This window comes from Thermothelomyces thermophilus, chromosome 5, assembly GCF_000226095.1.
Source record: "Thermothelomyces thermophilus ATCC 42464 chromosome 5, complete sequence".
NCBI classification, from domain to species: Eukaryota; Fungi; Ascomycota; class Sordariomycetes; order Sordariales; family Chaetomiaceae; genus Thermothelomyces; species Thermothelomyces thermophilus.
In genome coordinates, this window is record NC_016476.1 from 2,925,143 (window position 1) to 2,948,740 (window position 23,598).

Genomic DNA, 23,598 nt, shown 5'->3' on the forward strand with positions numbered 1-23,598 from the left:
TCTAGTAATAACTTCGCCCTAGTTATTACTACCACTACCCCTAATACCCTTACCTACTATAATAACATCGTCTAGCCTGCTACCAGCCCTAACCCTACCCTATAAGCTACTAGGCAGCTCATATACTATACTATAATATAGAATAATGGTATACTATACTAGATATAATATATAAACGAGAATATATCGACTTTAGTCAATACTAATACTACCCTTGTTACCTACATCCTAGGCACCCTATTACCTACCTCCTACGCCCGTTCAAGCGCCTCTATACACCCTATACCTATACTAATCGACTTTAGCTATTCTTATACCTATCGCTCTTCCTTACCTACTAAGTATATAGCACGCCTAGTCCACAACCGTAACAACCCTACCCTTACTACTATAACTATTATTTTAAAGGGGGAAGATAAGGAGGAAGAGGTTATAGAGTAAGCGTATTATATACTAGTTAGTATATTTATTTTTATTTTTATAATTAGACTATCTCTATAGGTATATCTATAATGTAGTCGTAACGTGTCTACGACGCGACTATAACGTATCTACCGTACATTCGCCTTAGGTTCGCCTACCTATATGAAAATTTTATATCGTTTACTTTTATACCCTTCCCTACCTCCTATTCGTGACTAGTCTATTATTATAATATATATCTCCCTATTCCTGCTCAAACGTGTCGAGCGCCTTAGTATTTTCTAGATTTTCTAATGGCTCCTAAGTTAGGGTATTATATCCTTTCTATTTTACTAGTATATTACATCGATTTCCTCTCCCCCTTACGTTCCTAGCTATAAGGATCGCTTCTACTTTATATTCCTCTTATAATAGTCTTTCCTAGGAAAGTTCTAGTACTAGGTCTGGTTAGAAATCTAATATACGTTATAAAGGTAGTAGGTCGGATATAGCACGCTTAATAAGGTTAATATAAAAGGTAAGGTAAAGGCTATAGGGAATATTTAAAGTTACTATTAATAACGTTAATATTATAATCACTTTATACTTAGCATTGACCTAGTCAAGTTTATAGCTAGGGTAGCTAGTCTTAATATTATATAAAGATAGCTATACTTTATCCCTTACTTTAAATCTCTTAGCTAGGTATTAAGAACAATTAGCGTTTTCTTACTAGTACTATTATACATATATAATAATAGCCTAGGTCTATTCTATACCTTCTCTTAGGTAATGTAAGAAATTAGTAGCTCTTCCTTATAAGGTTAAGGTAAGAGCGTCTAATAGGTTAGCGAACTATATTAGGCTTATATTATAACTATAAAGGAGGTAGCTTATACTTATCCTAGTTACTATTAAGTTATAGTTATTAATCATAAGCTAGTACATAGGTAGGTATTTAGGCTAATTATACTAAGCAAAGGAAATTATAATCTATAGGATAATCTATACCTCCTAATTTATATATTCTATACCTCTATCTATCCATAGATAATAGGCTATCGATAGTAGCTATTCGATTCTAATAATTTTATAAAGGGTAGTCTAAAACTAGCTAAGCTAGTCTAAACTATAATCGGTAATAATTTATATTAGAAATCTGTAAAACCGCTACTATACGTTCTAGAACTAGAGTATATATACCTCGGCTCCTATTAGGGATATAGCTTTAAGTTAGATGTACTTTGACAGCCGGTTAGTAATTACTATAAGGTACTAGGGTAAATTTTCGTCTCGTATAGGGAGATCGACTATAAAATTGATAGAAATCTATTTCTATAAGTAGTCGGCGATAGGTAAGGGCTAAAGGAGTCCTTATTATAGCTAACGTGAAACCTTAGCCCTTTAATATATATAATAGTTCCTTATAAATCTCTTTATATCTAGGGATATAAAATCCTGATAATAGTCCTATTAGAGCATTTTAAATAACCTATTCCTTCCTAGGTAGCCTAATATAGGGGAGTTATAGATATATTAAAGAATAGTAGTTATAAGTAGCTTCTATATAGAAAGCTAAAGTCTACCTTAGAACTAAAGGGTACCTTATATATCAAAGAAATAATCCATAATCTAAGTCTATATTATGTTCGCCTCCTTTAGGAACTTTTAGGCCCTATCTTGGACGGCCTAGAGCCGGTATATATGATGTTTGTCCTTAATAACTCCCTTATCTTATAAGGCTATAAGTTATATGTCTGTGAAAATAGTACTCCCCTTTAGTAAGTAATATATTTTAGGTAACGACAAGGTATTAATCGTATCTATCCGAATAGTAAGGAGGAGTTATACTATACGCTATATATTCTTAAGGTAATCTTATTTATAGTAGGATAGGGTATTAGGATAGGAAGCTCATAATCCTAGTTAGTAATAAAGTTTAAAGTTAAAGAGGGAAAGTATTTTAGCCTATTAAGCTTGCCATTTATTAATTAAACAAGGCTAAGAGAAGTATTTAAGGTTCTTATAATTAGTTAGGATCCAAAAGGGAGCGGTAATACTACGAAGCTTAGCTAACTAGGCCTTTAGACACGAGATAATCATAAGTAGTTCCTTATTATAGATCGTATAGTTCCGTTCGGCTAGGGACAGTTTCATAGAATAGTAGGTTATAGGATATAAGACCCTATCTTTTTCTTATTAGGATAAGTACCTTCCTAACGCCATCCTAGAGTAGTCTGCCTTAAGTACTATCTCCCGTTTAGGATCCTATTATATTAAGATAGGTTCTAATATAAAAGCTATCTTAAGAGTTTTAAAGGCCTCTTATTCCTTAGTCCCTTATTAGAACAGAGTATTCTTATAAGTTAACTATATTAAGGGTACGGTTAACTTAGAAAAGTTAAGGATAAAGTCTTAGTAGAAGTTTACAAACCTTAGAAAACTCTATACTCTTTAAACCTTATATAGTACCTCCTACTTATAGATAGTAATTAGCTTTTTAAGGTCTAGGTAAACCTAAGCCCTTACCTTTATGATATAGCTGAGATATTTGACTTCTTTTATAGTAAATATATACTTCTTAAGATCTAATATAAGTCCTGCTTTCTATAGCCTTTAAAGTATATCTCTTACCTACCTTATATAATCTTTCCTATTATCTAATATATAGACTAAGATATCATTAAGGTATACTATTATAAAGTCTCTAAGTATTAGGCTAAGAGCATTATTAATATATTATCAGAAAGTTATAGATATACCTATAAGTCTAAAAGGGTAGATAAGCCACTTAAAGAGGCTAAACCAAGTCTAGAATACTATTAAATACTTATAGCCCTCTATAATCTAGATATAATAGAAGGCTACCTAGACGTTAAGCTTTATAAACCATTTAGCTCCGGCTAGGGAGTAAAGCATCTTCTTAATAAGTAGAAAGAAGTACTAATCTTACTTTATAATTTTATTTAGTGCCTAATAGTCAATATAAAACCTTTATTCTCTATCCACTTCCTTTACTAAGAAGATAGGGGCAATAGCTAAAGAGGAGCTAGCTCGGATCTATCTCTTATCTAGCAAGTTAATGACTTACTTTCGGACTTCTAAAAAATAATCTTATGGTATATTATAGAGAGGCCTTTAAAGGAGTTTAGGAATCTTTCTATCTAGGCCTTCCTTTAATTTAATATAATGATCGGCTATACTATAATATAAGGGAAGTCTACTAGCTTTCTCCTTATTAAAGAGGTTAGTAAAGTCGTAAAGTTTGTCTAGCAAGGTAACCTCTAACTCTATACTAGGCTTAGGTTAGGTACCCCCTTTTCCTAGGTTATCTCTATCAAATTAGTATCTCGATTCTAGGATAATTATTATCTCTTAGATACTAGTAACTAGGAAGGTATTAGAAGTCTTCTTTTTCTATACCCTCTATACTATGCCTATAAAGACTATACCTATTATTTAGGAGATTTCCGTTTATCTAGACTATAAAGAGATCTTATAGATAAGTAGTCTTAGTTATATTCTGATCTTAAGAATACCTATATATATATCTAATATAACTTCCTAATATTCTATCTATAGGAGGCCTAATATAATATTATATATAAGTTCTAAGACTATATAGAATATAGCCTAGCTCTCCTAGCCATTAATATCTATTATAACGTAAGCTATCTAAGTAATCTTCTAGTCTAGTTATAGCCTAGTTACGGTCCCAAGGGTATATATAGTAGGTAAACTAATTTACTCGATTCTAAGCTTCTAATATATTCTCTTATTAATAGCGCTATAGCTAGAATATCTACTATCTACTTAAGCGTTTATAAAGCCGATAGAGTTAAAGAAGATTAGAATAAGAAAAGGAGGTCTATCTATTCTTTTACTAATCTCTATAAACTTATCTTCTAGGTAATTATAGTCTTCTAGCCCCCTTATAAGACTTTACTTAAGGGCTACTCTTTTTCCTACTCCCTGTCTTCTTCGTTAGATAGGTCGTCGTCTTCCTTTTAATCCTTAGCCTCTAAGGCATTAATGTTAGTTCTTGACTAGTTCTATTATACTAGCCTTAAAGTAAGGGCAAAGTTACATTTAGTAATAAAGTAACCCTTCTACCTATACTAGATATATACTCTGGCTACCTATTAGGCTATATATACTTCTAGACTAATCTATTTCACCTATAAGGCATTACCTTTACATTTTCCTACCCTATCCTTATTAGGTCCCTTCCTCTATAAGTTAATATATAATAAGTTAATTCTAGTTATTAGTATATCTCTATCTACGTCCTTCTCTCTCTATAGTTTAGGTACTACCTATTATCCCTATATCTACTAATACTTATTACTAAGCTAAAGAGCCTTAAGATCTATAGTAATCCTATAGTATTTCTTAATAGCTATTATATAATCATCCTAAGGAATTTCTTATCTAACTACTATATATTTAAGTTTTAGAGAGAGGTATTATTATAATTTAATCAAGTATAACTTATCACTTTAAAGGAGGCCGCCTACCTTTAATAGCTTAGCCTTAAACTAAATAATAAAGGTAATAAACGGTTTATTATCCCTCTATTATAAGAATTCCAGTTTTAATAAGGTTACTGTCTTCTTATAAAGGTTAGAGAAGATACTCTTAAGATATTAGAGAAACTAAGTCAGGTTATATCTAACTTTTGAGTCTATAGATTTATAATAGGCTATAACTTAGGTCTATACCTAGTATATAAGGTTTCCCTAGATAAAGACCTATTAGTTATAATTAGAGCTAATAAAATCTCTATTAGCTATAAGGACATGTTCTATTATACTCTTCTATACTATAAAGAGTTTCTTTTTACCGTCAAAAGGTTATCTAATTAGGAGACGCTTCCACTATAGCCGTTAAGCTTTAAGGGGCACCCTAGCTAACTTAGGGATTAGGACAGGTTAGGTTTAGGATACCTAGAGAGTGTCAATCATAGCATTCTACTATTCTATTACTACTTAAAGAGAGTAGATAAACTCCTATAATTCTGCTAAGCCTAAGGGCCTATATACTCCTAAATCCGCTATAACTATATTATCGATAACCCCCTTAGGGAGTTACTACTAATGGGAAGGTAGTCAAAATGTAATATACTAGCCTTATAATATCTATAGATAAGTGTATAATGTTTTATTTAACTACCTTAGGGAGGAAAAAGAGGAAAAATATAAGAGTTATATAGAAGAGTACCTTTTAATTAATATATATATATATATACTAGGTAGGGCCTGGTTAGGCTCCGGGTTAGGCCTTAACCGGGCCTTGGCCGTGTGTCTACCGGACGAGTTACGAATAAGTAACGAACGCTCTACAGACCTGTAGGGCGTGCGTAAGTGGGGCGGGGTAGGTCCATTCCGGTGCCTGGTAAAGCCTAGGCATTATCTAGCCTAGGTATAGCCTAGGCCTATAATAATAGCTAACTATAAGACCTTCTATAGTATAGATAAAGACGATATTACTAAGATCCCTTGCCTAGAGGCTAGATTTACTTTTGTTAGAGTTAATAGTAAGATAAAGGCTATACTCTTTAGCATTATTACTAGTACTATGGTTATAATTGACCTATATAAGGCTACTAAGGCTAAGATCTACTATATTATATTAGCGTTGTTCCTTACTAGGCACTATAAGACCTTAAACCCATAAGGAGGATTCTAGCCTTATACTATTAATAGTAATATAATATATGAAATAAATGGTAACTATATAGTTATATATAGCTAATGTATTAGTGTAACTAAATAGGTGCTAATTAACCTATATAAGGTATATAAGTATAAAGAACTTGCTATTAATAGCCCTAATAAGCTAGTAGACTAGGACAATAGACTAACCTTGCTATTATTAATCAAGTTCGCTATTACTAAGGTATAGGATATAGTAAATAAGAAGAGGCCACTAACGCCCCTAACTATACGCTAGGCAATTCTAACGCTCGAGCCTACCGACCACCTATCCTATAAATCGGATATAGCTTAACTAGAGTAGAACTACTAAGACTCCGGCTCTACTAATACTACTACCTAGGATATAACTATATACCTATATACCTATTAGCCTACCTATAACTATATAATAGGGTACTAAGCACTATAATGACAAGGGCATGTCGGTCGTCACTAAAACTATAGCTACTACTACCATTACTTAGATATCCTAGGCCTTACTATAGCTAGTTTTAATACTCTACCTGCCTAAGCCTATACCCTAGCCTATTATACTAACTAGGCATGCTTAGCATAAGGCACTTACTAGCAGGTTCGTCTATAGGAGTAAGAGGGACCCTAATAATAACAAAGAGGCCGAATTATAGGCTAGATTTAATAATACCTATATCGTCTTTAATAGCCTTAAGGAGGTAGAAAACACCCTTATAGGTATAGAGTTCGACCCCTTTACTAGCACTAGGATCATTAAGTCTAGCCTACTATATCTATCCACAAGTACATTAATTAGGCCTATTAAGGATTACCTTACCTATACCTGCTAGGAGTGTTATAGCAATAAAGATATACTTATTTATACCTACTACTAGATCTACCATTACTATAAAAAGACCGGCAGTAACTCTTTTAAGGCTAACCTAGCTATATATAGCCTTAAAAAGAAATTGGAAACTATATATAGGATATATTATACTACTAATATAATGCCTATTAATATATCTAAGCCTAAGGAACTATTAATAGCCTATATCTATATACCCAAGGGAAATAATAATACTTTAGTTAATAACTACCTATTTAAGCTTAGCTACCTATATTATAGCCTACCTAGCCGCTAGGCTATATAGCCTATACTTATATAAGTTATTATTACCTAGGGTATAGCTAAAGATAATAAGGCCGATAAGGACTTTACTAAGCACTAATAACTAGCTACTAAGGCCAACCTTCTTAGGCTAGCTTAGACTATAGTTCAAAGGTAGGATAAGGCTACTAATAGCGTTACTAAAGCCCTTAACTAGGTTAAAGAAGAGCTTAAATAACTATAAGAGACCTTAATAACTATAAATAATAATTATATAGCTACCCTTAACTAGAAGAAGAGTATAGATAAGAAGCTATAGTAGCTCGAAGGTATAATCACCTAGCTAAGCAAGTATACTATATTAGCCACTATACTATAGAGGGCTCTTAGAACCTAGGTACCTATAGCTTAACTACCGCTAGCTATCATAAGGGCTAGCATCCCTCCTAACTTAATTACCTATACGGTTGTATAACCACCGCCCGTAACTATAGGCTAGAAATACCTATGGCTAGAGACACTAGCATAAGAGAGCCCCTTATACAAGAGGGCTACTAGCGCTCTCTACGGTAGCTATACCCCGGCTACGGATACCTAGGCCAGGGCTAAGACTCTTACGTACCTATAGTAAGAACGCCTATTAGCCCTATCCGTATTCCTAGACAACCTAGGCCTAGCTAGTAGTAAAAAGGACTAACAGGTAAGCAGATAGATACGACTATAGGATGGAGGAATAAGAACAATTACTAGGATTATTACTATAGAATAGCTAATATATTTACTAAGTTATAATAGGTCGTCATTTTTTCTTCCAAACCCTGGTACCTATTATAGTATATAACTACCAGTAGGTTAGATCTGACTAACCTACCAATAGGGATAACAAGCCAGGGTCAATATATATTTAGACAGCTTCTCTAAGTGCCTCTGGCACTTAGAAGAATCAACGCTTTTATTACCTACTTCTGCAGACCGTAACAGTTGGTCTAGGAGTGCCGCCCACGGCGCGAATACCGCTGTGGTGTCGTACCTTTGCAGCCTCTCTGAGCTGTACTGATTGTAGCCACCGAGCTGTAGCACAGTGATACTGTAATTAGTGGGTAGAATCTGGTAGGGTATCGTCTTTGCTTACAGAGGAAACATGATCCTTTCTGATAATACAGATAATCAAATTCTAAGGCACCGGGTCAAGCTCCTTGCAATGATGTGAGCTTTCCTAGTACCTATCTAGCTAGGAAGCAGAGCGCATAATTAAAACGGCCACTTTCCCTGTAAAGCCAGCGGATCATAGCTCCCCCTTCTCCACCATTGCGGCGAGTATTTCCCTCAAGACCTTCGTAATTATCTCCGGACTGGGCGTCTGCGCCCCCTTGGCCAGGATGGCCTCCCTCGTGACTCGCACCACTTTGGTCTCGGGCGCGTCCTTCTTCACTGCGTCCATCACCCGCGCGAGATCGCCGTCCGAGATCCCGGCGCCAAAGATGATACCGCGCGGCACCTTGCGCTCGGCCGCCGGGCGGGAGACGTTGCTGCCCAGGCCGGAGGAAGGAAGAAGGCTTGCTGCGTTGGCGCCGCCGGCACAGACACCTGGGAGCTCGGCGATGGCGCTGTCGAGATTCAGGCATATGTGAACCACTTTGGGAAGAACGCGGTTTGTTAGCGATAGAAAATGTACCGATAAAGATGAATGCCCGGGGAACGGAAGGAGGCCGGAAATCTCTAGCCTGACTTACGGTCATATTCCGGGAGGAGGAGGTCTTGGATTTTCTTAGCGACTTCAGGATTTGCGCCCAGCGTGGCGAGGGGGATATTGGCAGCCATGTTCGGCAGCTTGATGGCGAGGGTGCGAATCGTTGTCTGCAAGGGCGAGATGTGCCTTGTGCGAAAGCGTGTGCGGTAGATCTGGGTTGAGGAGCGAGCCGCTGGTCTGGTTGTTGTGCTGGTGAGACGAAGAGCTCGGGAGGTGAAGAGCAGCGACATTATTATATCAGCAACAGAAGACTGCCCGGGTGTGCATGTATCCTGCTGGTTCCTGCCCGAATGAACGAGGTGGTTTCCAACTCAAACTGCAATGTTCGCCTAGATTACGTCAATCACAGCCGAGAAACGCAGTCGTGCAATAGTCACGAACCTTAATTATGCCGCCAAGCCTGTAATTACGACAGTTGTCAGGCCGCACACAATTTTGCACCGACCCCGAGTCCCAGGGTTTCTGACATCGACGACGACGGCTGCCATTGTCAGGTGCACACAGTAAGCCCTCGGGCTGGGGACAGAATCGAACTCCGCAATCAGCCGGTCAACAGCGGTACGAGTACTCGTCGTCAACTAAAGGGCGCATCGAAACCGGACAAGGCATTGACGAGCCGCTTACGAGCCCTGGCTTCAGTGTGTATCCGAGCATCAAGATGGAAGGAATCAGCGAGGGAAGGATTACTGCCGTCACCTATCATCAAAGAACGAGCGGAGGGGACAAGTGAAGGAAGCTATGAAGGAAGCAGGAGGGCAGGCGGATACGAAACAGGAAAGTATTCAATTAAACGGAAAGAGAAGGGACACGGATGGATCTCAACAATTGCAGCCACAAGGAGGAGGCCCCTTCCTTGTGATACATTTCCTCTGGTCTCGGACGGACTTCCTTGACGCTTTGATTTGAGCATTTTTGTCCCTGCCGCCGTGGTATTATCCGTCCTACCTAACCGCATCAGTCCGATCAAGTTCATGAACCAATCCAGAGTCAAAACGCCGGTAACGTTTGTGGCGAGATGCTCGACAGAAACTTTGGCTCGGGGGCAGAAATGTGCACTGACGAACAAGGTGCGTACCTAAAACGTAGTCCGACGAGCGTCGGTCATTATTAAGTAATTATATGTGTATTGCATGAGAAAATATAGGCGAAGCTGTCTTGTTGGTCATGCATCCTTCTCAACTCTAAGGTTGTACCGCCCTGCTTGTTATAGCCTTTCTTGGATGGCTGCTCTCATTTTGTCGACAGCCTAGCATGTGTATTGCGGGATGTTGCCGGTCGTCGAGGTCGAAAAAACCAAGCCCACACTCAACCGACAGTAATAGACGGTGTAATATACGACTGGCAACCTTAATCAAACATGGCCCGCAAATGACACGCGCCCTTGTTTAATCGCTGAGAAGCTTCACCAAAACGATCTCGGCTTGAACCTCAATCACCCTGGCCGGTATCGGATGGAGTGTACCAAGCATCATCGACAACTTCTGCCTCTGTCATCTCCGTATCTGCACCCGTCCATTTGCTAGTTGATTGTCATAACGCAGACAAAAACGCAAATAGTTGAAGGAAAGCGGAATGGTGGCGATCAGCCATAACGTCGTTATAGAATGTCACAAACCGAGTTTGCTCCGGCTGATGGGTTGCTGGCATGTCCCGAGAGTGAGGGAGCCAGTGATGATTGCACATGGAGCCAGGAGTAAAGAACGGCTTCATTATAGCTAGAAATTGCAACACCAACAACGTACAAATGGCATGTGTGGGCAGTATTTGTTCCCATTCCTGGCCCCACCACGCAGGCATGCATGGATAACCATCCTCAACTGGATAACCGGAAGAACAATCTTGGGTCTCCGTCACCGAGTTGGGCAGGCGTGCCGCTGCCTAACCATTGCTCACAAGGCAAGGCACAGTCATTCCAGGGTCGTTCAGCACAACCGGCCTAATTACAGCAATGTATTGGGACTATCTATGGTACTATAGAGCCCAACACCTCACCGTCGAAACCTTCCTTCACTCAGTGCCTCTCCCGCTTCCTGGGAGCCGCTCTTATTATGTCGTCCACACGCAGGAGAAGCTGCAGACTAATCAGTAATTGCATCGCAAAAACAGGCCCACGGGCGAAAAAGAAAAACTTACCTCAGCTGCCTCACTAGCCGAGTTGACCACCGCTCGCTTGAGCTTGTAGCTCTCGATGACACCGAGCTCCCGCATATCCGTCACGCCGCCGCCGGGAGTCATCAGGTCTAACCCGTATGTTGTCATGCCATCGTAGATGGCCTTGCGCAGGCGCGCGACAAGGTCGCTCGAGTCGAGACCCGCGTTGTCGGCGAGGATAGTCGGCAGTTGGCGCAGGGCGACGGCAAACGACATCACAGCGGTCTGCTTCTTGCCCTCGACGCGAGTGGAAGCAGCCTCGACGGCCTTGGCCATGACCATCTCGGCACACCCGCCGCCCAGCGTAGTGCGCGGCTCCTTGACCGTCTGCGAGAGGACGGCCAGCGCGTCATGCAGGCTGCGCTCCGCCTCGTCGAGCAGCTGGTCCGTCGCGCCGCGAAGGACGATGGTGCAGGCCTCTCCGGCGGCGACACCCGAGAATTTGATCAACGTGTCCTCACCGATCATGACCTCCTCGATCAAGTCGCAGTGCCCGAGCTTGACCTGCTCCGGGTGGTCGAAAGTAGAGGCGATCTCGCCACCCGTGACGAGGGCGAGGCGCTCAATCCCGTCAAAATCGGCGTGCTCAATCGACATGATGCCGGCATCAGTGAAGAGCTGCTCAGGCCAGTTGTAGATCAGCTGCCGGTTGATGAAGCAGTTGATGCCGTGGGCTTTGATCTTCTCCACCTTGGCTTTCATCTTCTCGCGCTCGGCCCGCTCCAGCTCCGCCAGCTTGCTCGTCGAATTGACCTTAAGCTGGGCGCCAAAAATCTTGACCTTGTCGGTGTCCATTGACGTGTTAGCGACGAGAATTTTGGCCTTTTCAAGGCGCTTTGGCTGGTTGACGCCGATCTTCTTATCCAGGATGAACCCCTCATCGAGGTAAGACTCGCTGAGCTTGCCTCCTGCCTTCTTGATGATCTGAATATGGCTGAGATCAGGCGAGCCCTTTAACCGCAGGACGGCCTCGACCGCCAGTTTGGCAAAGTGCTCCCTGTCCTGGGCGAGCACCTTGGAGCTGAGCGTGGTCTTGGCGATCGCCAAGAGGTCCTTCTTGAAGGCTTCGGGGTCTTTGCTGTGGTCCACGGCCGAGTCCTCCAAGGCTTTCAATGCCGCCTGGCTGGCTATCCGATAGCCCTCAATGATAGTTTGCGGGTGGATCTTCTTGGCGACGAGTTGTTCGGCCTCACGGAGTAGTTCCGCAGCGAGAACAGCCACTGACGTAGTACCATCACCGACTTCATCGTCTTGCACCTTTGAAATGTTTACTAGAACCTTTGCCGCGGCATTGTCGAGTGCGATAGCCTTGAGAATCGTCGCGCCATCGTTCGTGACCATGATTTCGCCGGTCGACCTGCCGGCCCCCTCGTCAGCCGTGTCGCATCAGAAAGCATGACCTCCAAGGCCAAAAACTTACGCAGATTGCAGAATCTTGTCCATGCCTTTTGGCCCAAGGGTGCTCTTTACAAGGTCGCCCACGGCGATGGCTCCGACGAAGGCTGCGAGGCGGGCATTCTCGCCCTTCTCCTCTGTCGTGCCCTCCTCGAAGATCTGGGTGGGGCTGAACGAAGACTGTTGTGTCCATTAGCAACAGTCCAACCTGCAAAATGAAACAATCAGAGATAAACACACCATGACGCCAGCCGGGTTTAGTATCCGGTGAACACGATAGGGTTGTCTGGGATATGGTCCGCTGAAGCAACGGGTCCGAGATGGCGGGGAGGAGGGGCAGCTCAGACCAGGCAGGCACTTGCTGCAAACTGCGGAAGCTGCTGGACTTTTTGCCCAGGCACTGGCAAAATTCCCCGAGCTTTCTCACCGCCTTTCCACAGTTGGCCTTCACCTGAAGCGGCAAGGATACGCTGCGCTCCGGAAGAGACAAGGCAATGAGGCTTCCGTTTCCAATGTTACTGGAAGGTAGATACCGTTCCTGAGTCCCTTTTCACCTCATTAGCTACCTGAACAGGCCCTGCATTCATGGCGATTGCTGCGTATTGTAGAAGTAGCAAGTTCAGGGAATCGCTAAACGCACTGTCTAAGTGGGGCGTTTTCTGTTACTCCCAAAAGTCGGATCTGGCTGAACCCCACCAACATTCTGCGCAGCGCACAAAATCTCGTCAATTATCCCGACGACGATCTCCCAGTCCCCGCGGCAGCAACCACATCGGCCACGCACTCCGTTTTCGCAGCAATCCCACGATACGGACAAGCAAGCCGAACTGATTGCCCAGCATGGCGCCGTCGTTCGACCACTTGCGCGAGGAGGACCTCGACGAGGAAGACTTTGACATGGATGAAGTCGACATCTCGGATCTCCGCGAAAAATATGAGGTTCAGCTTGAGCAGGGCTATGACACCTTTGTCGTCATCGACGGGTTGCCCGCTGTCACCGAAGAGCAAAAACCCAAGCTTATCAAGTTCCTCCTCAAGAAACTCAACACGGTCGGCAGGACCAGCGAGGACGCGATCTACATGCCCATGGGCGATGATGGCATGTCGCTGAGGTATGCAGCCTTTCGGCCGAGATGCAGGGTTCTGCATACGTAAAACAGAGTTGGTGCTGACCTCCGGCAGGTTCGCCTTTGTCGAATACTCGTCGCCCGCCGAAGCTGCCGCGGCTGTGCGGCAGCTCGATTTTGTTCCCCTCGACAAGAAGCACACCCTGCGCGTCAACAAGCTCACCGATATCGACCGGTACGGACGGGAAGGCCGTATCGATGAGGAGTACAAGCCCCCAAAGATCGAGCCGTTTCAAGAGAAGGAGCACCTCCGGTCCTTCATGGCGGACCCGAGCGGGCGCGGCAGGGACCAGTTCGTCATGTTCAGGGGGGACACTGTGGGCGTCTTCTGGAACAACGAGAAGGACGAGCCGGAAAACATTGTGGACCGGCAACAGTGGACCGAGACCTTCGTTCAGTGGTCGCCTATGGGGACATACCTCACATCAGTGCATGCGCAGGGCGTACTACTCTGGGGTGGCGCTTCTTGGTCGAGGCTGAGGCGATTCCCTCACCCTTTCGTCAACCTGATTGCCTTCTCGCCCAACGAAAAATACCTGGTCACTTGGTCGAACCGCCCGATTTCGATTCCGGACAGCGGCCACCCTGCCCTCTCGCTCGACGATGATGGCAAGAACTACGTCATCTGGGACATTGAGACCGCAAAGCCCTTACGGTCATTTGCGCAGCAGGATACAACCGGGGACGATCCGGTCGCGAAGAAGGCTGCCAAGTTCCCCTGGCCCGCTTTCAAGTGGTCCGCTGATGACAAGTACGTGGCGAGGCTGAACCAGGGCACCTCCATTTCCGTGTACGAGCTCCCAAAGATGAATCTCCTGGACAAGACTGCGATCAAGATTGAGGGCGTCATGGACTTTGAGTGGGCGCCCGCCACTCCACGCCGGGACGGTGTCAAGACGTACGAGCAACTGTTCTGCTTCTGGACGCCCGAAATTGGCAGCAACCCAGCGAGAGTCGGTCTCATGAGCATCCCTTCCAAGCAGATTGTCCGTTCCCTCAACCTCTTTAGCGTGTCCGATGTCAAGCTCCACTGGCAATCCGATGCGGCGTACATCTGTGTCAAGGTCGACCGGCATTCCAAGTCCAAGAAGTCGCAGGCTACTACCCTGGAGATCTTCCGCGTCCGGGAAAAGGGCGTCCCTGTTGAGGTCGTTGACACTATTAAGGACACGGTCATCAACTTTGCTTGGGAGCCCAAGGGTGACCGGTTCGTGATCATCACCACAACCGAGCCGGTCGGCGCCACCGCGGTGCCGCCCAAGACGGCCGTTTCCTTCTTCTGCCCAGAGAAGGCCAAGGGCAACGCGGTGGGCAATTTCAAGCACCTGCGGACACTGGACAAGAAGAACAGCAATGCCATCTACTGGTCACCAAAGGGCCGCTTTGTTGTCGTGGCCACAATCCACAACGCTCAGAGCTCCGACCTCGATTTCTTCGATGTCGACTTTGAAGGTGACAAGCCGGAGAGTGAGAAGGACCTCACGGCGAATCTGCAGCTCATGAACACCTCGGAGCACTACGGCATTACCGATGTCGAGTGGGATCCTTCAGGCCGCTATGTCGCCACCTGGGCGTCGGTGTGGAAGCACGCGGTAAGTGCCCGGCCGCCCACGTTTGAGAAGACTTGAATATCACTCGCTAATACCTACCTGCAGATGGAGAACGGCTACCACCTATACGACTTCAAGGGCGAACTGCTGCGCGAGGAGGTGATCGAGAAGTTCAAGCAATGGGCGTGGCGCCCCCGCCCTCCGACTTTGCTCACCAAGGAGGAGCAAAAGCAAATCCGCAAGAACTTGCGTGAGTACTCGCGCATCTTTGAACAAGAGGATGCCGAGCGCATCAGCAGCGCGGACGTCGCCGTGGTCGAGGCCCGCCGCCGCCTGCTACAGCAGTGGTACGCCTGGCGCCAGAGCGTGGAGGAAGAGCTGGCCGAGGAGCGCGCCGCTCTGGGTCTGCCCGAGAAGCCCGTGGCCGAGTTGCTCAAGGAGAAGGCGGCGGCCGCGGCACCCGCTGGCGAGGAGCAGGTCGTCGAAGAGGTCATGGAAGAGGTGCTGGAGGAAACGGAGGAGATTGTCAACTAAGTTTCTCATATCCAGGGCATTATGTAAGGCCAAGAGGCTGGTTGGAGCGCGTAAAATTTGATTTGTTTCCTCCGCGTGGGCGTCTCTGGGCTTGCTTCATGTTTTTGCGCTCAGCTATATCAGCATTTGCGGCAAAGCACCCAGCAAGTACATAACGGGCCACTTCTTCAAATTGGACCTAGATGTCACCGGGGAAAGGGCGATCGAGAAGACAGATATGAAGAGGATCGGGTTTGGCATGGACAGGTGAGTTTCAGATTTCGGCATCGAATCTTCATAGATAAGAGTGATGGGCTGAGAGACGTATTATAAAAACCTGACTGACCGCGAACCTGTCTTGATGGCCGGGTTGGTGGTGCAGATGCCAACTGCATAATTGAGTTGCATATTTGTTCTTTGATGTACAGGTATCTTGTTCAGCAGCCAACGATAAATCCAGGGTGAGTGCCAGTTGGGTCTCTCCGTATTTTGGGTGTTTTCTTGAGTTTTGGCGGCGACAGCGTCCCGTTGCGCAGATGCGGTGCTTTTTTGAGGCCAATCCACTTCCTGATCGAGAGGAGATAATTATTTGCGACATGTAGCCTCTGCATAAGCAAACCGCCAAAATGAGGGCTATGCCGCCTCACCTCCGTTTCATAGTGTACGATCTGAGCGCATGGACTGCCTCTGCGATGGCCCAATCTGGTTACCTTTTTGCACCCTAGTTCAACCGGGACCGGGCATCGGATGTGGCCAAGGTGGAGGCAGAGTACTTTGTACGGCTTTTAACACGAGTCTTGATATGTTTGGAAAGCCATACCCTCTGCGCGCACCACGGTGGCGCCAGCCGGCATGCGGCATGCTTTCGGCCTGCTATGGGTCGATGAACCACTGGGGCGCAGGCTGCCGTTATCATATGCGCTGCCGAAGGAGGCAGCTCCAGTTCGCATCTAATTTCGAGGGGTTTGTTAATGAGCCACGACCCGTTAGCGTGGGCCGCTAGCCCAGTTAAACGACGAGAAGAGCATGAAGAAAGGAAATACTGCGGCTGTTGGGACAGAGGAACGCAGAGCTGTCATGCCTGGCTGGCTATGGAGACCCTGAGGTCATTTCAATAATTACATTCGCCAACGGCCATTTCCCCCCGAAGGCAGGTAGGCACACGCTGGTCTTAGTGGGAATATTGATAGTGTCGTTTCCAGTGAATGTTCACGCCAAGCACAATTTCGCATCCCTCGAGTTGCGACGAAAGCAGATTTCAAGAACTGGGCCGCCGTTGAGCAGGGCTAACAGAATCAGCTTTCTTCCTAGCTATGAATTGCGACTGCCCCAACACCTGCACCGACAGCCCCCATGTCTCCAAGACGGCTAACCACTTCTCACACCTCTTGGCTAGTTCAACATATTATGTTCCAGTCCTGCTGAAATGCATCCGAGGCTTGAACAATGGGGGGAGTTGCGAAGTGTGGGTAAGAGCATGCGTGACTTGAGCGCCGAGTATCGCGCCGCTCAGGTCCCTTCCAGGACATGCAATACGAAAGACCCAAAGGGAGAACAGAACTTAGCCAAGGCATCTCGCCCAGAGAAAGATGCTTCCCGACGGGCTAAGCCAGCAGTTGATTCTCGAAGGCTTCGACGCGCATTAGACGCAGACAGGGCGGCCCAGACCGCGAGACGCAACTCTGGGTGGAGGTTCCATCAGGTTTGTGACCGAGCCGGTCTGCGCCACGGATTAGATGGTTACGCAGGCTGACTGACGCTTTCTTAGCCTCAGAGACACCTCGCCAACCTCGCAGTAAGAACGATTCCCAATTCGTTGGTGAGCAACCAGTCAAATGGGCCAAACTCGGGTGCGCATCCCGCGGCCAGTCCTCAGCCTCAAAGCTCAGCGACACAGAGTCTTCCTTCTGTGAAACAACAGGCAAGCAAACGGCAGCCGGAAGACCATTCGTTTCACCGCCAACAACCGGAGAATCGCCAAAGGCATCAGTCTCATAGTCACCAGGCTCAATTGAAGGGTCACTTGTCGCGTAGCAGCCGCCGCTCGAGAGGCGGTGAGTCCCAAGGTCCCTCATCCGTGAATCACCGACTTGACGGAAACCCCCAGCGTCGCGGAAATCAGTGCACAGGCGAACATCACACCGGGAACAGCCCTGTCCAAACCAAGAACGATAAGCTGACTAGCCGTCAACCGGAGGGTGACCAGTCAGGCGATCGCTTGTCAGGGATACATCCGCTACCAAGCCGCACAGAAGTCTGGTCATCCAAAAACCAGAGACCAGACTTGCGGAGACGGAGGGATCAAAGAGAACAAGGTGCCGTGGCCTGCAACCCCGCTGAAAACCCAAATTCGCGGGAACGGAAAAATGCCCAGAGCCAAGACCTGAATAACAGGAACTATATAGAAATTGACGACGAGTCGAACAATGAGGATGGTACTAGGAAGCCGACGGCGAGAATCCAGCCGGGGCTACAGCCCAGCCCAGGGTCGTCAACCGCGATTTCCGCAGTCAACACTCCCCCGCAGCTCAAACATCGTCCATTTCCAACCTCCACAACGTCGATAGAACCGAGCCAAGGGTTGAGGAGTAATGGGCAAGTGCCACAGCTCTCTGACTCACGCCAGCATGGCAAGGAGATCTACTGTGAAACGCCCATCTCAGAGGAGATGAACGCGCTTATTCAACTGACAGCAAATGAGGTGACCAAAAGAATGCTTGCCGATCACGAGAAGATAGAGCAGCTCACAGCCGAGGTCAAGGAGCTTCTGACCCAACTGAAGAAGCATACTGGAACGGTGAGTACCGCCATACTTGGGAACAAGTAGCGGTGCTAACACGCTTCCCCAACCTATAGCAGGACGTTTGGAGTGCTGCGGATCCGCCTCCCGTGATCCCGAGCATCGAGAGAGACCCGACCCAACAGCCGAGCCGAGCCGCGCTAGAATGGAAGTACATACATGCGCCTATCCGCGGATACAGCGACGATGTCCGCGAACATACTTACGTCCCGTCTACTGATGTGGCTGAGGAGGATGATGAGGGTGCGGAGGCTGACGCCGAGGACGATCCCAGTACAAGTAGGGAGTCAACGGAAGAGCATGAGGAAGATGAGGTGGTGTTGCCGTCCGTCGAAAGCCGATCTGTGTCCAAGTCTGAATGTACTGCTCCGTCCACTTCAACTTGGCGGAAACGGAAGCGAAGAGATGACAAGCGGAACACCTGCGCCATCACGACCACCTCTGGCACCAAGAAGAGACCACGCCGTGAGCAAAAGGAGAACGCGGGAAAGCAGGGTCGCGAAATGAAGGGAAGTACGAGGAACCCGATAGTTATAGTGGTCTCGGACGATGAGGGAAAGCGCAATCAGGAGGATGGACAGCATCAGGCGGCGGCAGGAGAGGAGAACGAGAAGCAGAGCAAGAAGGAAACGCCGGTGGTGAATCCGTATCTCGAGAAAATTGCCCAGGAGCGAGCCCGCCTCCAAGCCTTGATGGCACAGTCAGGACTTTTGGGGCAAGCAAAACGCGGAGGCGGCCGAGGTCATGCTAATGTTTCGACTAAACGTAGGCCCAGATAAGAGGGCAAGAATGTAGTGAATGCGTAACGAGGAGGAGTGCAAACCTTCTGCTTCGGATTGCGGCCACATCGACCTCACTTTGATCATCAAAACGGGAATCCTTTAGGGAGTAATCCGTACACACAAGAGTACGGAGTAATTATGCCTTGATACAAGAGTGTGGCTTGATGAATAACTTAAGCTTGCCAAGAAGCAGGGGTCTGGCTTGGCCAAATGCCGGGCACAGGGCTGCGGGAGCAACCGCGTCAGCCAATGACCAGGGGTGTGTGTTCGGGGGTTCCATCTGGTGGCCGGTAGTTAATGGATGGTCTCGAAGCACATGTAGTTACAGAACACATGCAGTACACAGGCCTCGGCGATTGCACCGATGATGGCGGGCCCTGAGCAGGATGATTGGTTCGTTACCTGTCAGCAGTTCCGATTCCATCTTTCATGTGATACGCACAGGGGTCATGGACATATGTAGTCCGTAATCTCAACAAAACTGCCAAAGTTTCTTAGCGCCCCAACAAAATGTCTGAACTCCACTTTTTTACAGGCCCTGGTCGTCTAAGTTTGAAGGAGCTGGTTGCTCACTTCTTCATCTGCCGGCAAACAATGTTGTAGGAACACAAACACGCAAGACACGATGTTTTTGAATACAACACATCCTGCTCAAACTGTATAGTGCTCTGTAGTATATGCACAACTATGAACTTGTCGAAAATGGCATCATCTGTCTTTGGAGGACAAACTGTAAGCACTGTCTCCAGTTTTCCAACCCCGCCCCCGCGGTTTGGGAGATGGAATCCAGCGGAGGTGTTCCTTGCAGGGGATTTTCAGGGGTCCATGCGTCCCGCCCCTTGTCCGAGCGAATGGCTATTGGAATCGGCTCCCGGAAAAAAAAATCAGCATTCATGAACGCTCTATCACGCCTTTTTGTTCCAGAATCATCATATGTGGAAACATTTTTAGTTGGTCTCGCCATAAACCCTCGGCTACCTCAATTTGCCTTCACTGCTCCGTCCACCCGAGTATCTCTTTCGCCCCTGTAGCCCCCTGTGACCTCTGGCGAATCGCACAGCAGCTGGAAAGATACCTGCTGCTGGTACAGTACATACGCAGTACATGGTTGTCTTCGTCGCAAAGAGCCGCGGGTGCCAGACGAAAATACTTGCAGTGGATACAGAATGATCTTCAACATCCAGCTCCGGGTCTGCCCCGAGTGGCTAGCTCAATGGGAAGTCGCCCAATCAACTGTGCTTCGGTAAGACATTGTTTGTCCTTTCACAGCTGAAGCATTCACATGCTAGTCGGCCGGCTGCGAGCCTGAGACCACGGCTCGAGATCTCTAGCTCCCAGGCCCAGAAGGCGGTGAATCTCCCCACACCTTCTCCTCTCGGCCAATGCGTCCTTTTCTTATCCATAAGGTATGGTCGCTTTAGGTATCGCCTGCCGGGTTCGGATGACTCGATGTCTCGAAGATTTTGCCCAGGTGGCCAACCTCGAGGCGAAAGGCAAGCTGCTGGGATGTCGACCGCATGTCTGGACTAGGCTGTATCTTCCCTGGCTCTGTTCCTGTTGCATGTTTGCCTGGTTTATTATCGAGTGAATGCCGTTGTTTCAGGAGTCTGTTTTTCCCGAACTTGGTCTGCACGTAAAGTCCCTGTGGGTAGTGTTCGGTAACTCTTGCAGGCCCGGTCCCAACAAATCATTGAGAATCGACCCACGGAAGAAGGGGCAACCCACAGCAAAATTCGGGGCCCTGGACGTGGCGGAAAGAGCTTCCAGGTAGGATTCTTTTTCTTGTCTCTTCAACCCCCACACCCTTTTCCCTCTCTCCTTTTCTTTTCTCTTGCCTTGTGGTTGATCCCGGCTTCTGGACGGTACCTTGATGTGTTACTCCCTCAAATCGAACCGCCTCCCACCGTTTGGGAACCACCTGGCCCTGTGCTAATCCACCACCACCAAGACTGCTCCTCGTTGTTTCTTTTTCTTTTTCTTCCTTCCCTCACCGCGGTACTTCACCACCGCAATTTGATCCATAATCATGGCTCCCGCAACCGCCTCGAGCGTCCCAACGGCCAACAAGCCCTTCCTCAGGAGGAATGTGACCTCGGCCACTCTCGACTCGGACTCAAGTACCGCCGTCTCACCGACTGACTCGCCCCGCCAGTCACCCTCTACCACTTCGCTTTCCTCGCTGGCATCCGACGAAGTCCCGCCCTCCAAGAAGTACGGCAAGCTCATCGACACGTACGGGAACGAGTTTGAGGTGCCCGACTTCACCATCAAGGACATCAGAGATGCCATTCCCAAGCACTGCTACGAGCGGTCGGCCGTCCGCAGTCTTGGCTATGTTGCCCGCGACATGTTGTATCTCGCCACGACCTTCTATGTCTGGAACAAGTTCGTGACGCCCGAGTACATCCCGTACCAGCCGCTGCGTTTCGTGCTGTGGGGCGTGTATACCTTCCTCCAGGGTCTCTTCGGCACCGGTCTCTGGGTCCTTGCCCATGAGTGTGGCCACGGTGCCTTCTCTCCCTCGCAGAAGCTTAACAACTTTGTCGGCTGGATCCTGCACTCTGCTCTGCTTGTGCCCTATTTCAGCTGGCAAATTAGCCACAGCAAGCATCACAAAGCCACTGGAAACATGGAGCGCGACATGGTGTTCGTCCCCCGGACCCGGGAGCAGCACGCCACTCGTATCGGCCGCCTGGCCCATGAGCTATCAGAGTTGACAGAGGAGACGCCGATCCACACCTTCCTGCATCTGCTTGGCCAGCAGCTTGTCGGTTGGTGGAACTACCTCCTGACCAATGTCACGGGCCACGACAACCACGAGAGGCAGAGGGAGGGTCGCGGCAAGGGAAAGAGGAACGGCTGGGGTGGCGGTGTCAACCACTTCGATCCCCGCAGTCCGTTGTATGAGAACAAGGACATCCCTTACATCCTTCTGAGCGACCTCGGCCTGATCATCACCATCTCGGTCCTCGTCTATCTTGGCAAGACATTTGGCTGGTTTAACATGTTTGTGTGGTACTTCCTACCCTATCTCTGGGTTAACCACTGGCTCGGTAAGTGGAATACATCTCAAATCAGGTGTGAGAAGAGACTGGAGAAGCTAACAAGAAAATCTTAGTCGCCATCACCTACCTTCAGCACACCGACCCCTCGCTTCCCCACTACACTGAGAGCGAATGGAACTTTGTCCGCGGCGCCGCTGCCACTATCGACCGCGAATTTGGCTTTATCGGCCGCCACCTTCTGCACGGCATCATTGAGACGCACGTCCTGCACCATTATGTTAGCACAATTCCTTTTTACAACGCCGACGAAGCCACCGAGGCTATCAAGCCCGTCATGGGCCGGCACTACCGTGCCGACACTCGCGATGGCCCTGTGGGCTTCCTTAAGGCCATGTGGAAGAGCGCTCGTATGTGCCAGTGGGTTGAGCCAACTGAGGGCGCCGAGGGTCCCGCCAAGGGCATTCTGTTCTTCCGCAACCACAATGGGCTGGGCACCGCGCCTGCTAAGATGAAGCCCGTTTCACAGTAGGCGTCGACAGGTGATAAGCGATGGTGGTCCTTGTGAAGGCGGGAACAGTGAGCAGATCTTGTCTCTACCCTAGCAAGTGCTTCCACTGGCCGGCTGTCTCGCTTCGGGGGCTTGAGCTCTGGAGCTAGCCCCACTACAATGTTGATAGCTCACTGTTTCACGGAGTTTTGATATGACTTAAAAGGAAGTTGTTCTGTTCCCGCTTTGTTCATTATCGGATTGCTCTGGGACGGCCCGGAATCGAAAGCATTATTGGTTACCATGTCAAGACCACGGAGAGGCCAGGCGTCGCATGGAGAGATAAATCATAGAATTGCATTTAATGGAAAAATGCTTTCCGAGCACAACAGGTTTCACTCTTTGTAAGGTTGTATCGTATAGCGCGGAAGGGTAGTTCAAGAGATAAATGCCAAGCAAGAAGGGGGTCAGACGAAGCATGACAACGGTCTAGCCTTTACCGCCTAATTATATCATTTTAAGCATTTCTGGCTTAGTTTCGATAGTCTCATGATTGCTTGCGTAGGGCAAAATCGAGAGGATGGCCCAGCTAAACATCTTCAATCTGACGCATTCTCTAGCGTGCGCACTACCAAACTGGGTTGAACATGATGTTGCAGGTTCAGTTACTATTAATAGCTGCTCTGTTGAGAACTTGCCAATTATTTAGGCGTTGGCACACGGCCTACTCCCGAGATGCTTCGTGGGCTGAGCGCAAGGAGTTCCATCTCTTGAACTTGGGCCGAACAGCGCCTCAAGACTGTCTTCACTGATAAGTATCTTAAAATGCGACACCTGTATCGCATATCAAAGATGA

At 47.2% G+C, this 23,598-nt stretch overlaps 6 protein-coding genes across 6 annotated transcripts; 3 read left to right on the top strand and 3 right to left on the bottom strand.

The window, feature by feature from the left end:
* Positions 1 to 8,261: 8,261 nt before the first annotated feature.
* On the bottom strand, positions 8,262 to 9,335 carry MYCTH_2308927 (uncharacterized protein). Its single transcript, XM_003665282.1, has 3 exons — positions 9,314 to 9,335; positions 8,916 to 9,261; positions 8,262 to 8,817 (listed from the first exon to the last, which is right to left on the bottom strand). The coding sequence occupies exons 2-3, from the start codon at positions 9,160 to 9,162 to the stop codon at positions 8,468 to 8,470; spliced, it is 597 nt and encodes a 198-aa protein (XP_003665330.1). The 5' UTR covers positions 9,163 to 9,261; positions 9,314 to 9,335; the 3' UTR covers positions 8,262 to 8,467.
* Positions 9,336 to 10,600: 1,265 nt separating this feature from the next.
* On the bottom strand, positions 10,601 to 12,871 carry MYCTH_2308929 (uncharacterized protein). The gene is made up of 4 exons (XM_003665283.1): positions 12,719 to 12,871; positions 12,504 to 12,658; positions 11,066 to 12,440; positions 10,601 to 11,003 (listed from the first exon to the last, which is right to left on the bottom strand). Exons 1-4 carry the CDS (start codon positions 12,719 to 12,721, stop codon positions 10,944 to 10,946), a joined length of 1,593 nt encoding a protein of 530 aa, XP_003665331.1. The 5' UTR covers positions 12,722 to 12,871; the 3' UTR covers positions 10,601 to 10,943.
* Positions 12,872 to 12,976: 105 nt separating this feature from the next.
* On the top strand, positions 12,977 to 15,826 carry MYCTH_2308932 (uncharacterized protein). The gene is made up of 3 exons (XM_003665284.1): positions 12,977 to 13,590; positions 13,661 to 15,197; positions 15,261 to 15,826. The coding sequence occupies exons 1-3, from the start codon at positions 13,319 to 13,321 to the stop codon at positions 15,687 to 15,689; spliced, it is 2,238 nt and encodes a 745-aa protein (XP_003665332.1). The 5' UTR covers positions 12,977 to 13,318; the 3' UTR covers positions 15,690 to 15,826.
* Positions 15,827 to 17,215: 1,389 nt separating this feature from the next.
* On the bottom strand, positions 17,216 to 18,040 carry MYCTH_2308935 (uncharacterized protein). The gene has a single exon (XM_003665285.1). The coding sequence runs from the start codon at positions 17,741 to 17,743 to the stop codon at positions 17,273 to 17,275; it is 471 nt and encodes a 156-aa protein (XP_003665333.1). The 5' UTR covers positions 17,744 to 18,040; the 3' UTR covers positions 17,216 to 17,272.
* On the top strand, positions 18,041 to 19,364 carry MYCTH_2308936 (uncharacterized protein). Its single transcript, XM_003665286.1, has 2 exons — positions 18,041 to 18,465; positions 18,525 to 19,364. The coding sequence occupies exons 1-2, from the start codon at positions 18,382 to 18,384 to the stop codon at positions 19,245 to 19,247; spliced, it is 807 nt and encodes a 268-aa protein (XP_003665334.1). The 5' UTR covers positions 18,041 to 18,381; the 3' UTR covers positions 19,248 to 19,364.
* Positions 19,365 to 21,100: 1,736 nt separating this feature from the next.
* On the top strand, positions 21,101 to 23,265 carry MYCTH_88639 (delta-12 acyl-CoA desaturase). Its single transcript, XM_003665287.1, has 2 exons — positions 21,101 to 22,303; positions 22,369 to 23,265. The coding sequence occupies exons 1-2, from the start codon at positions 21,277 to 21,279 to the stop codon at positions 22,782 to 22,784; spliced, it is 1,443 nt and encodes a 480-aa protein (XP_003665335.1). The 5' UTR covers positions 21,101 to 21,276; the 3' UTR covers positions 22,785 to 23,265.
* The last annotated feature ends 333 nt before the right edge of the window (positions 23,266 to 23,598 follow it).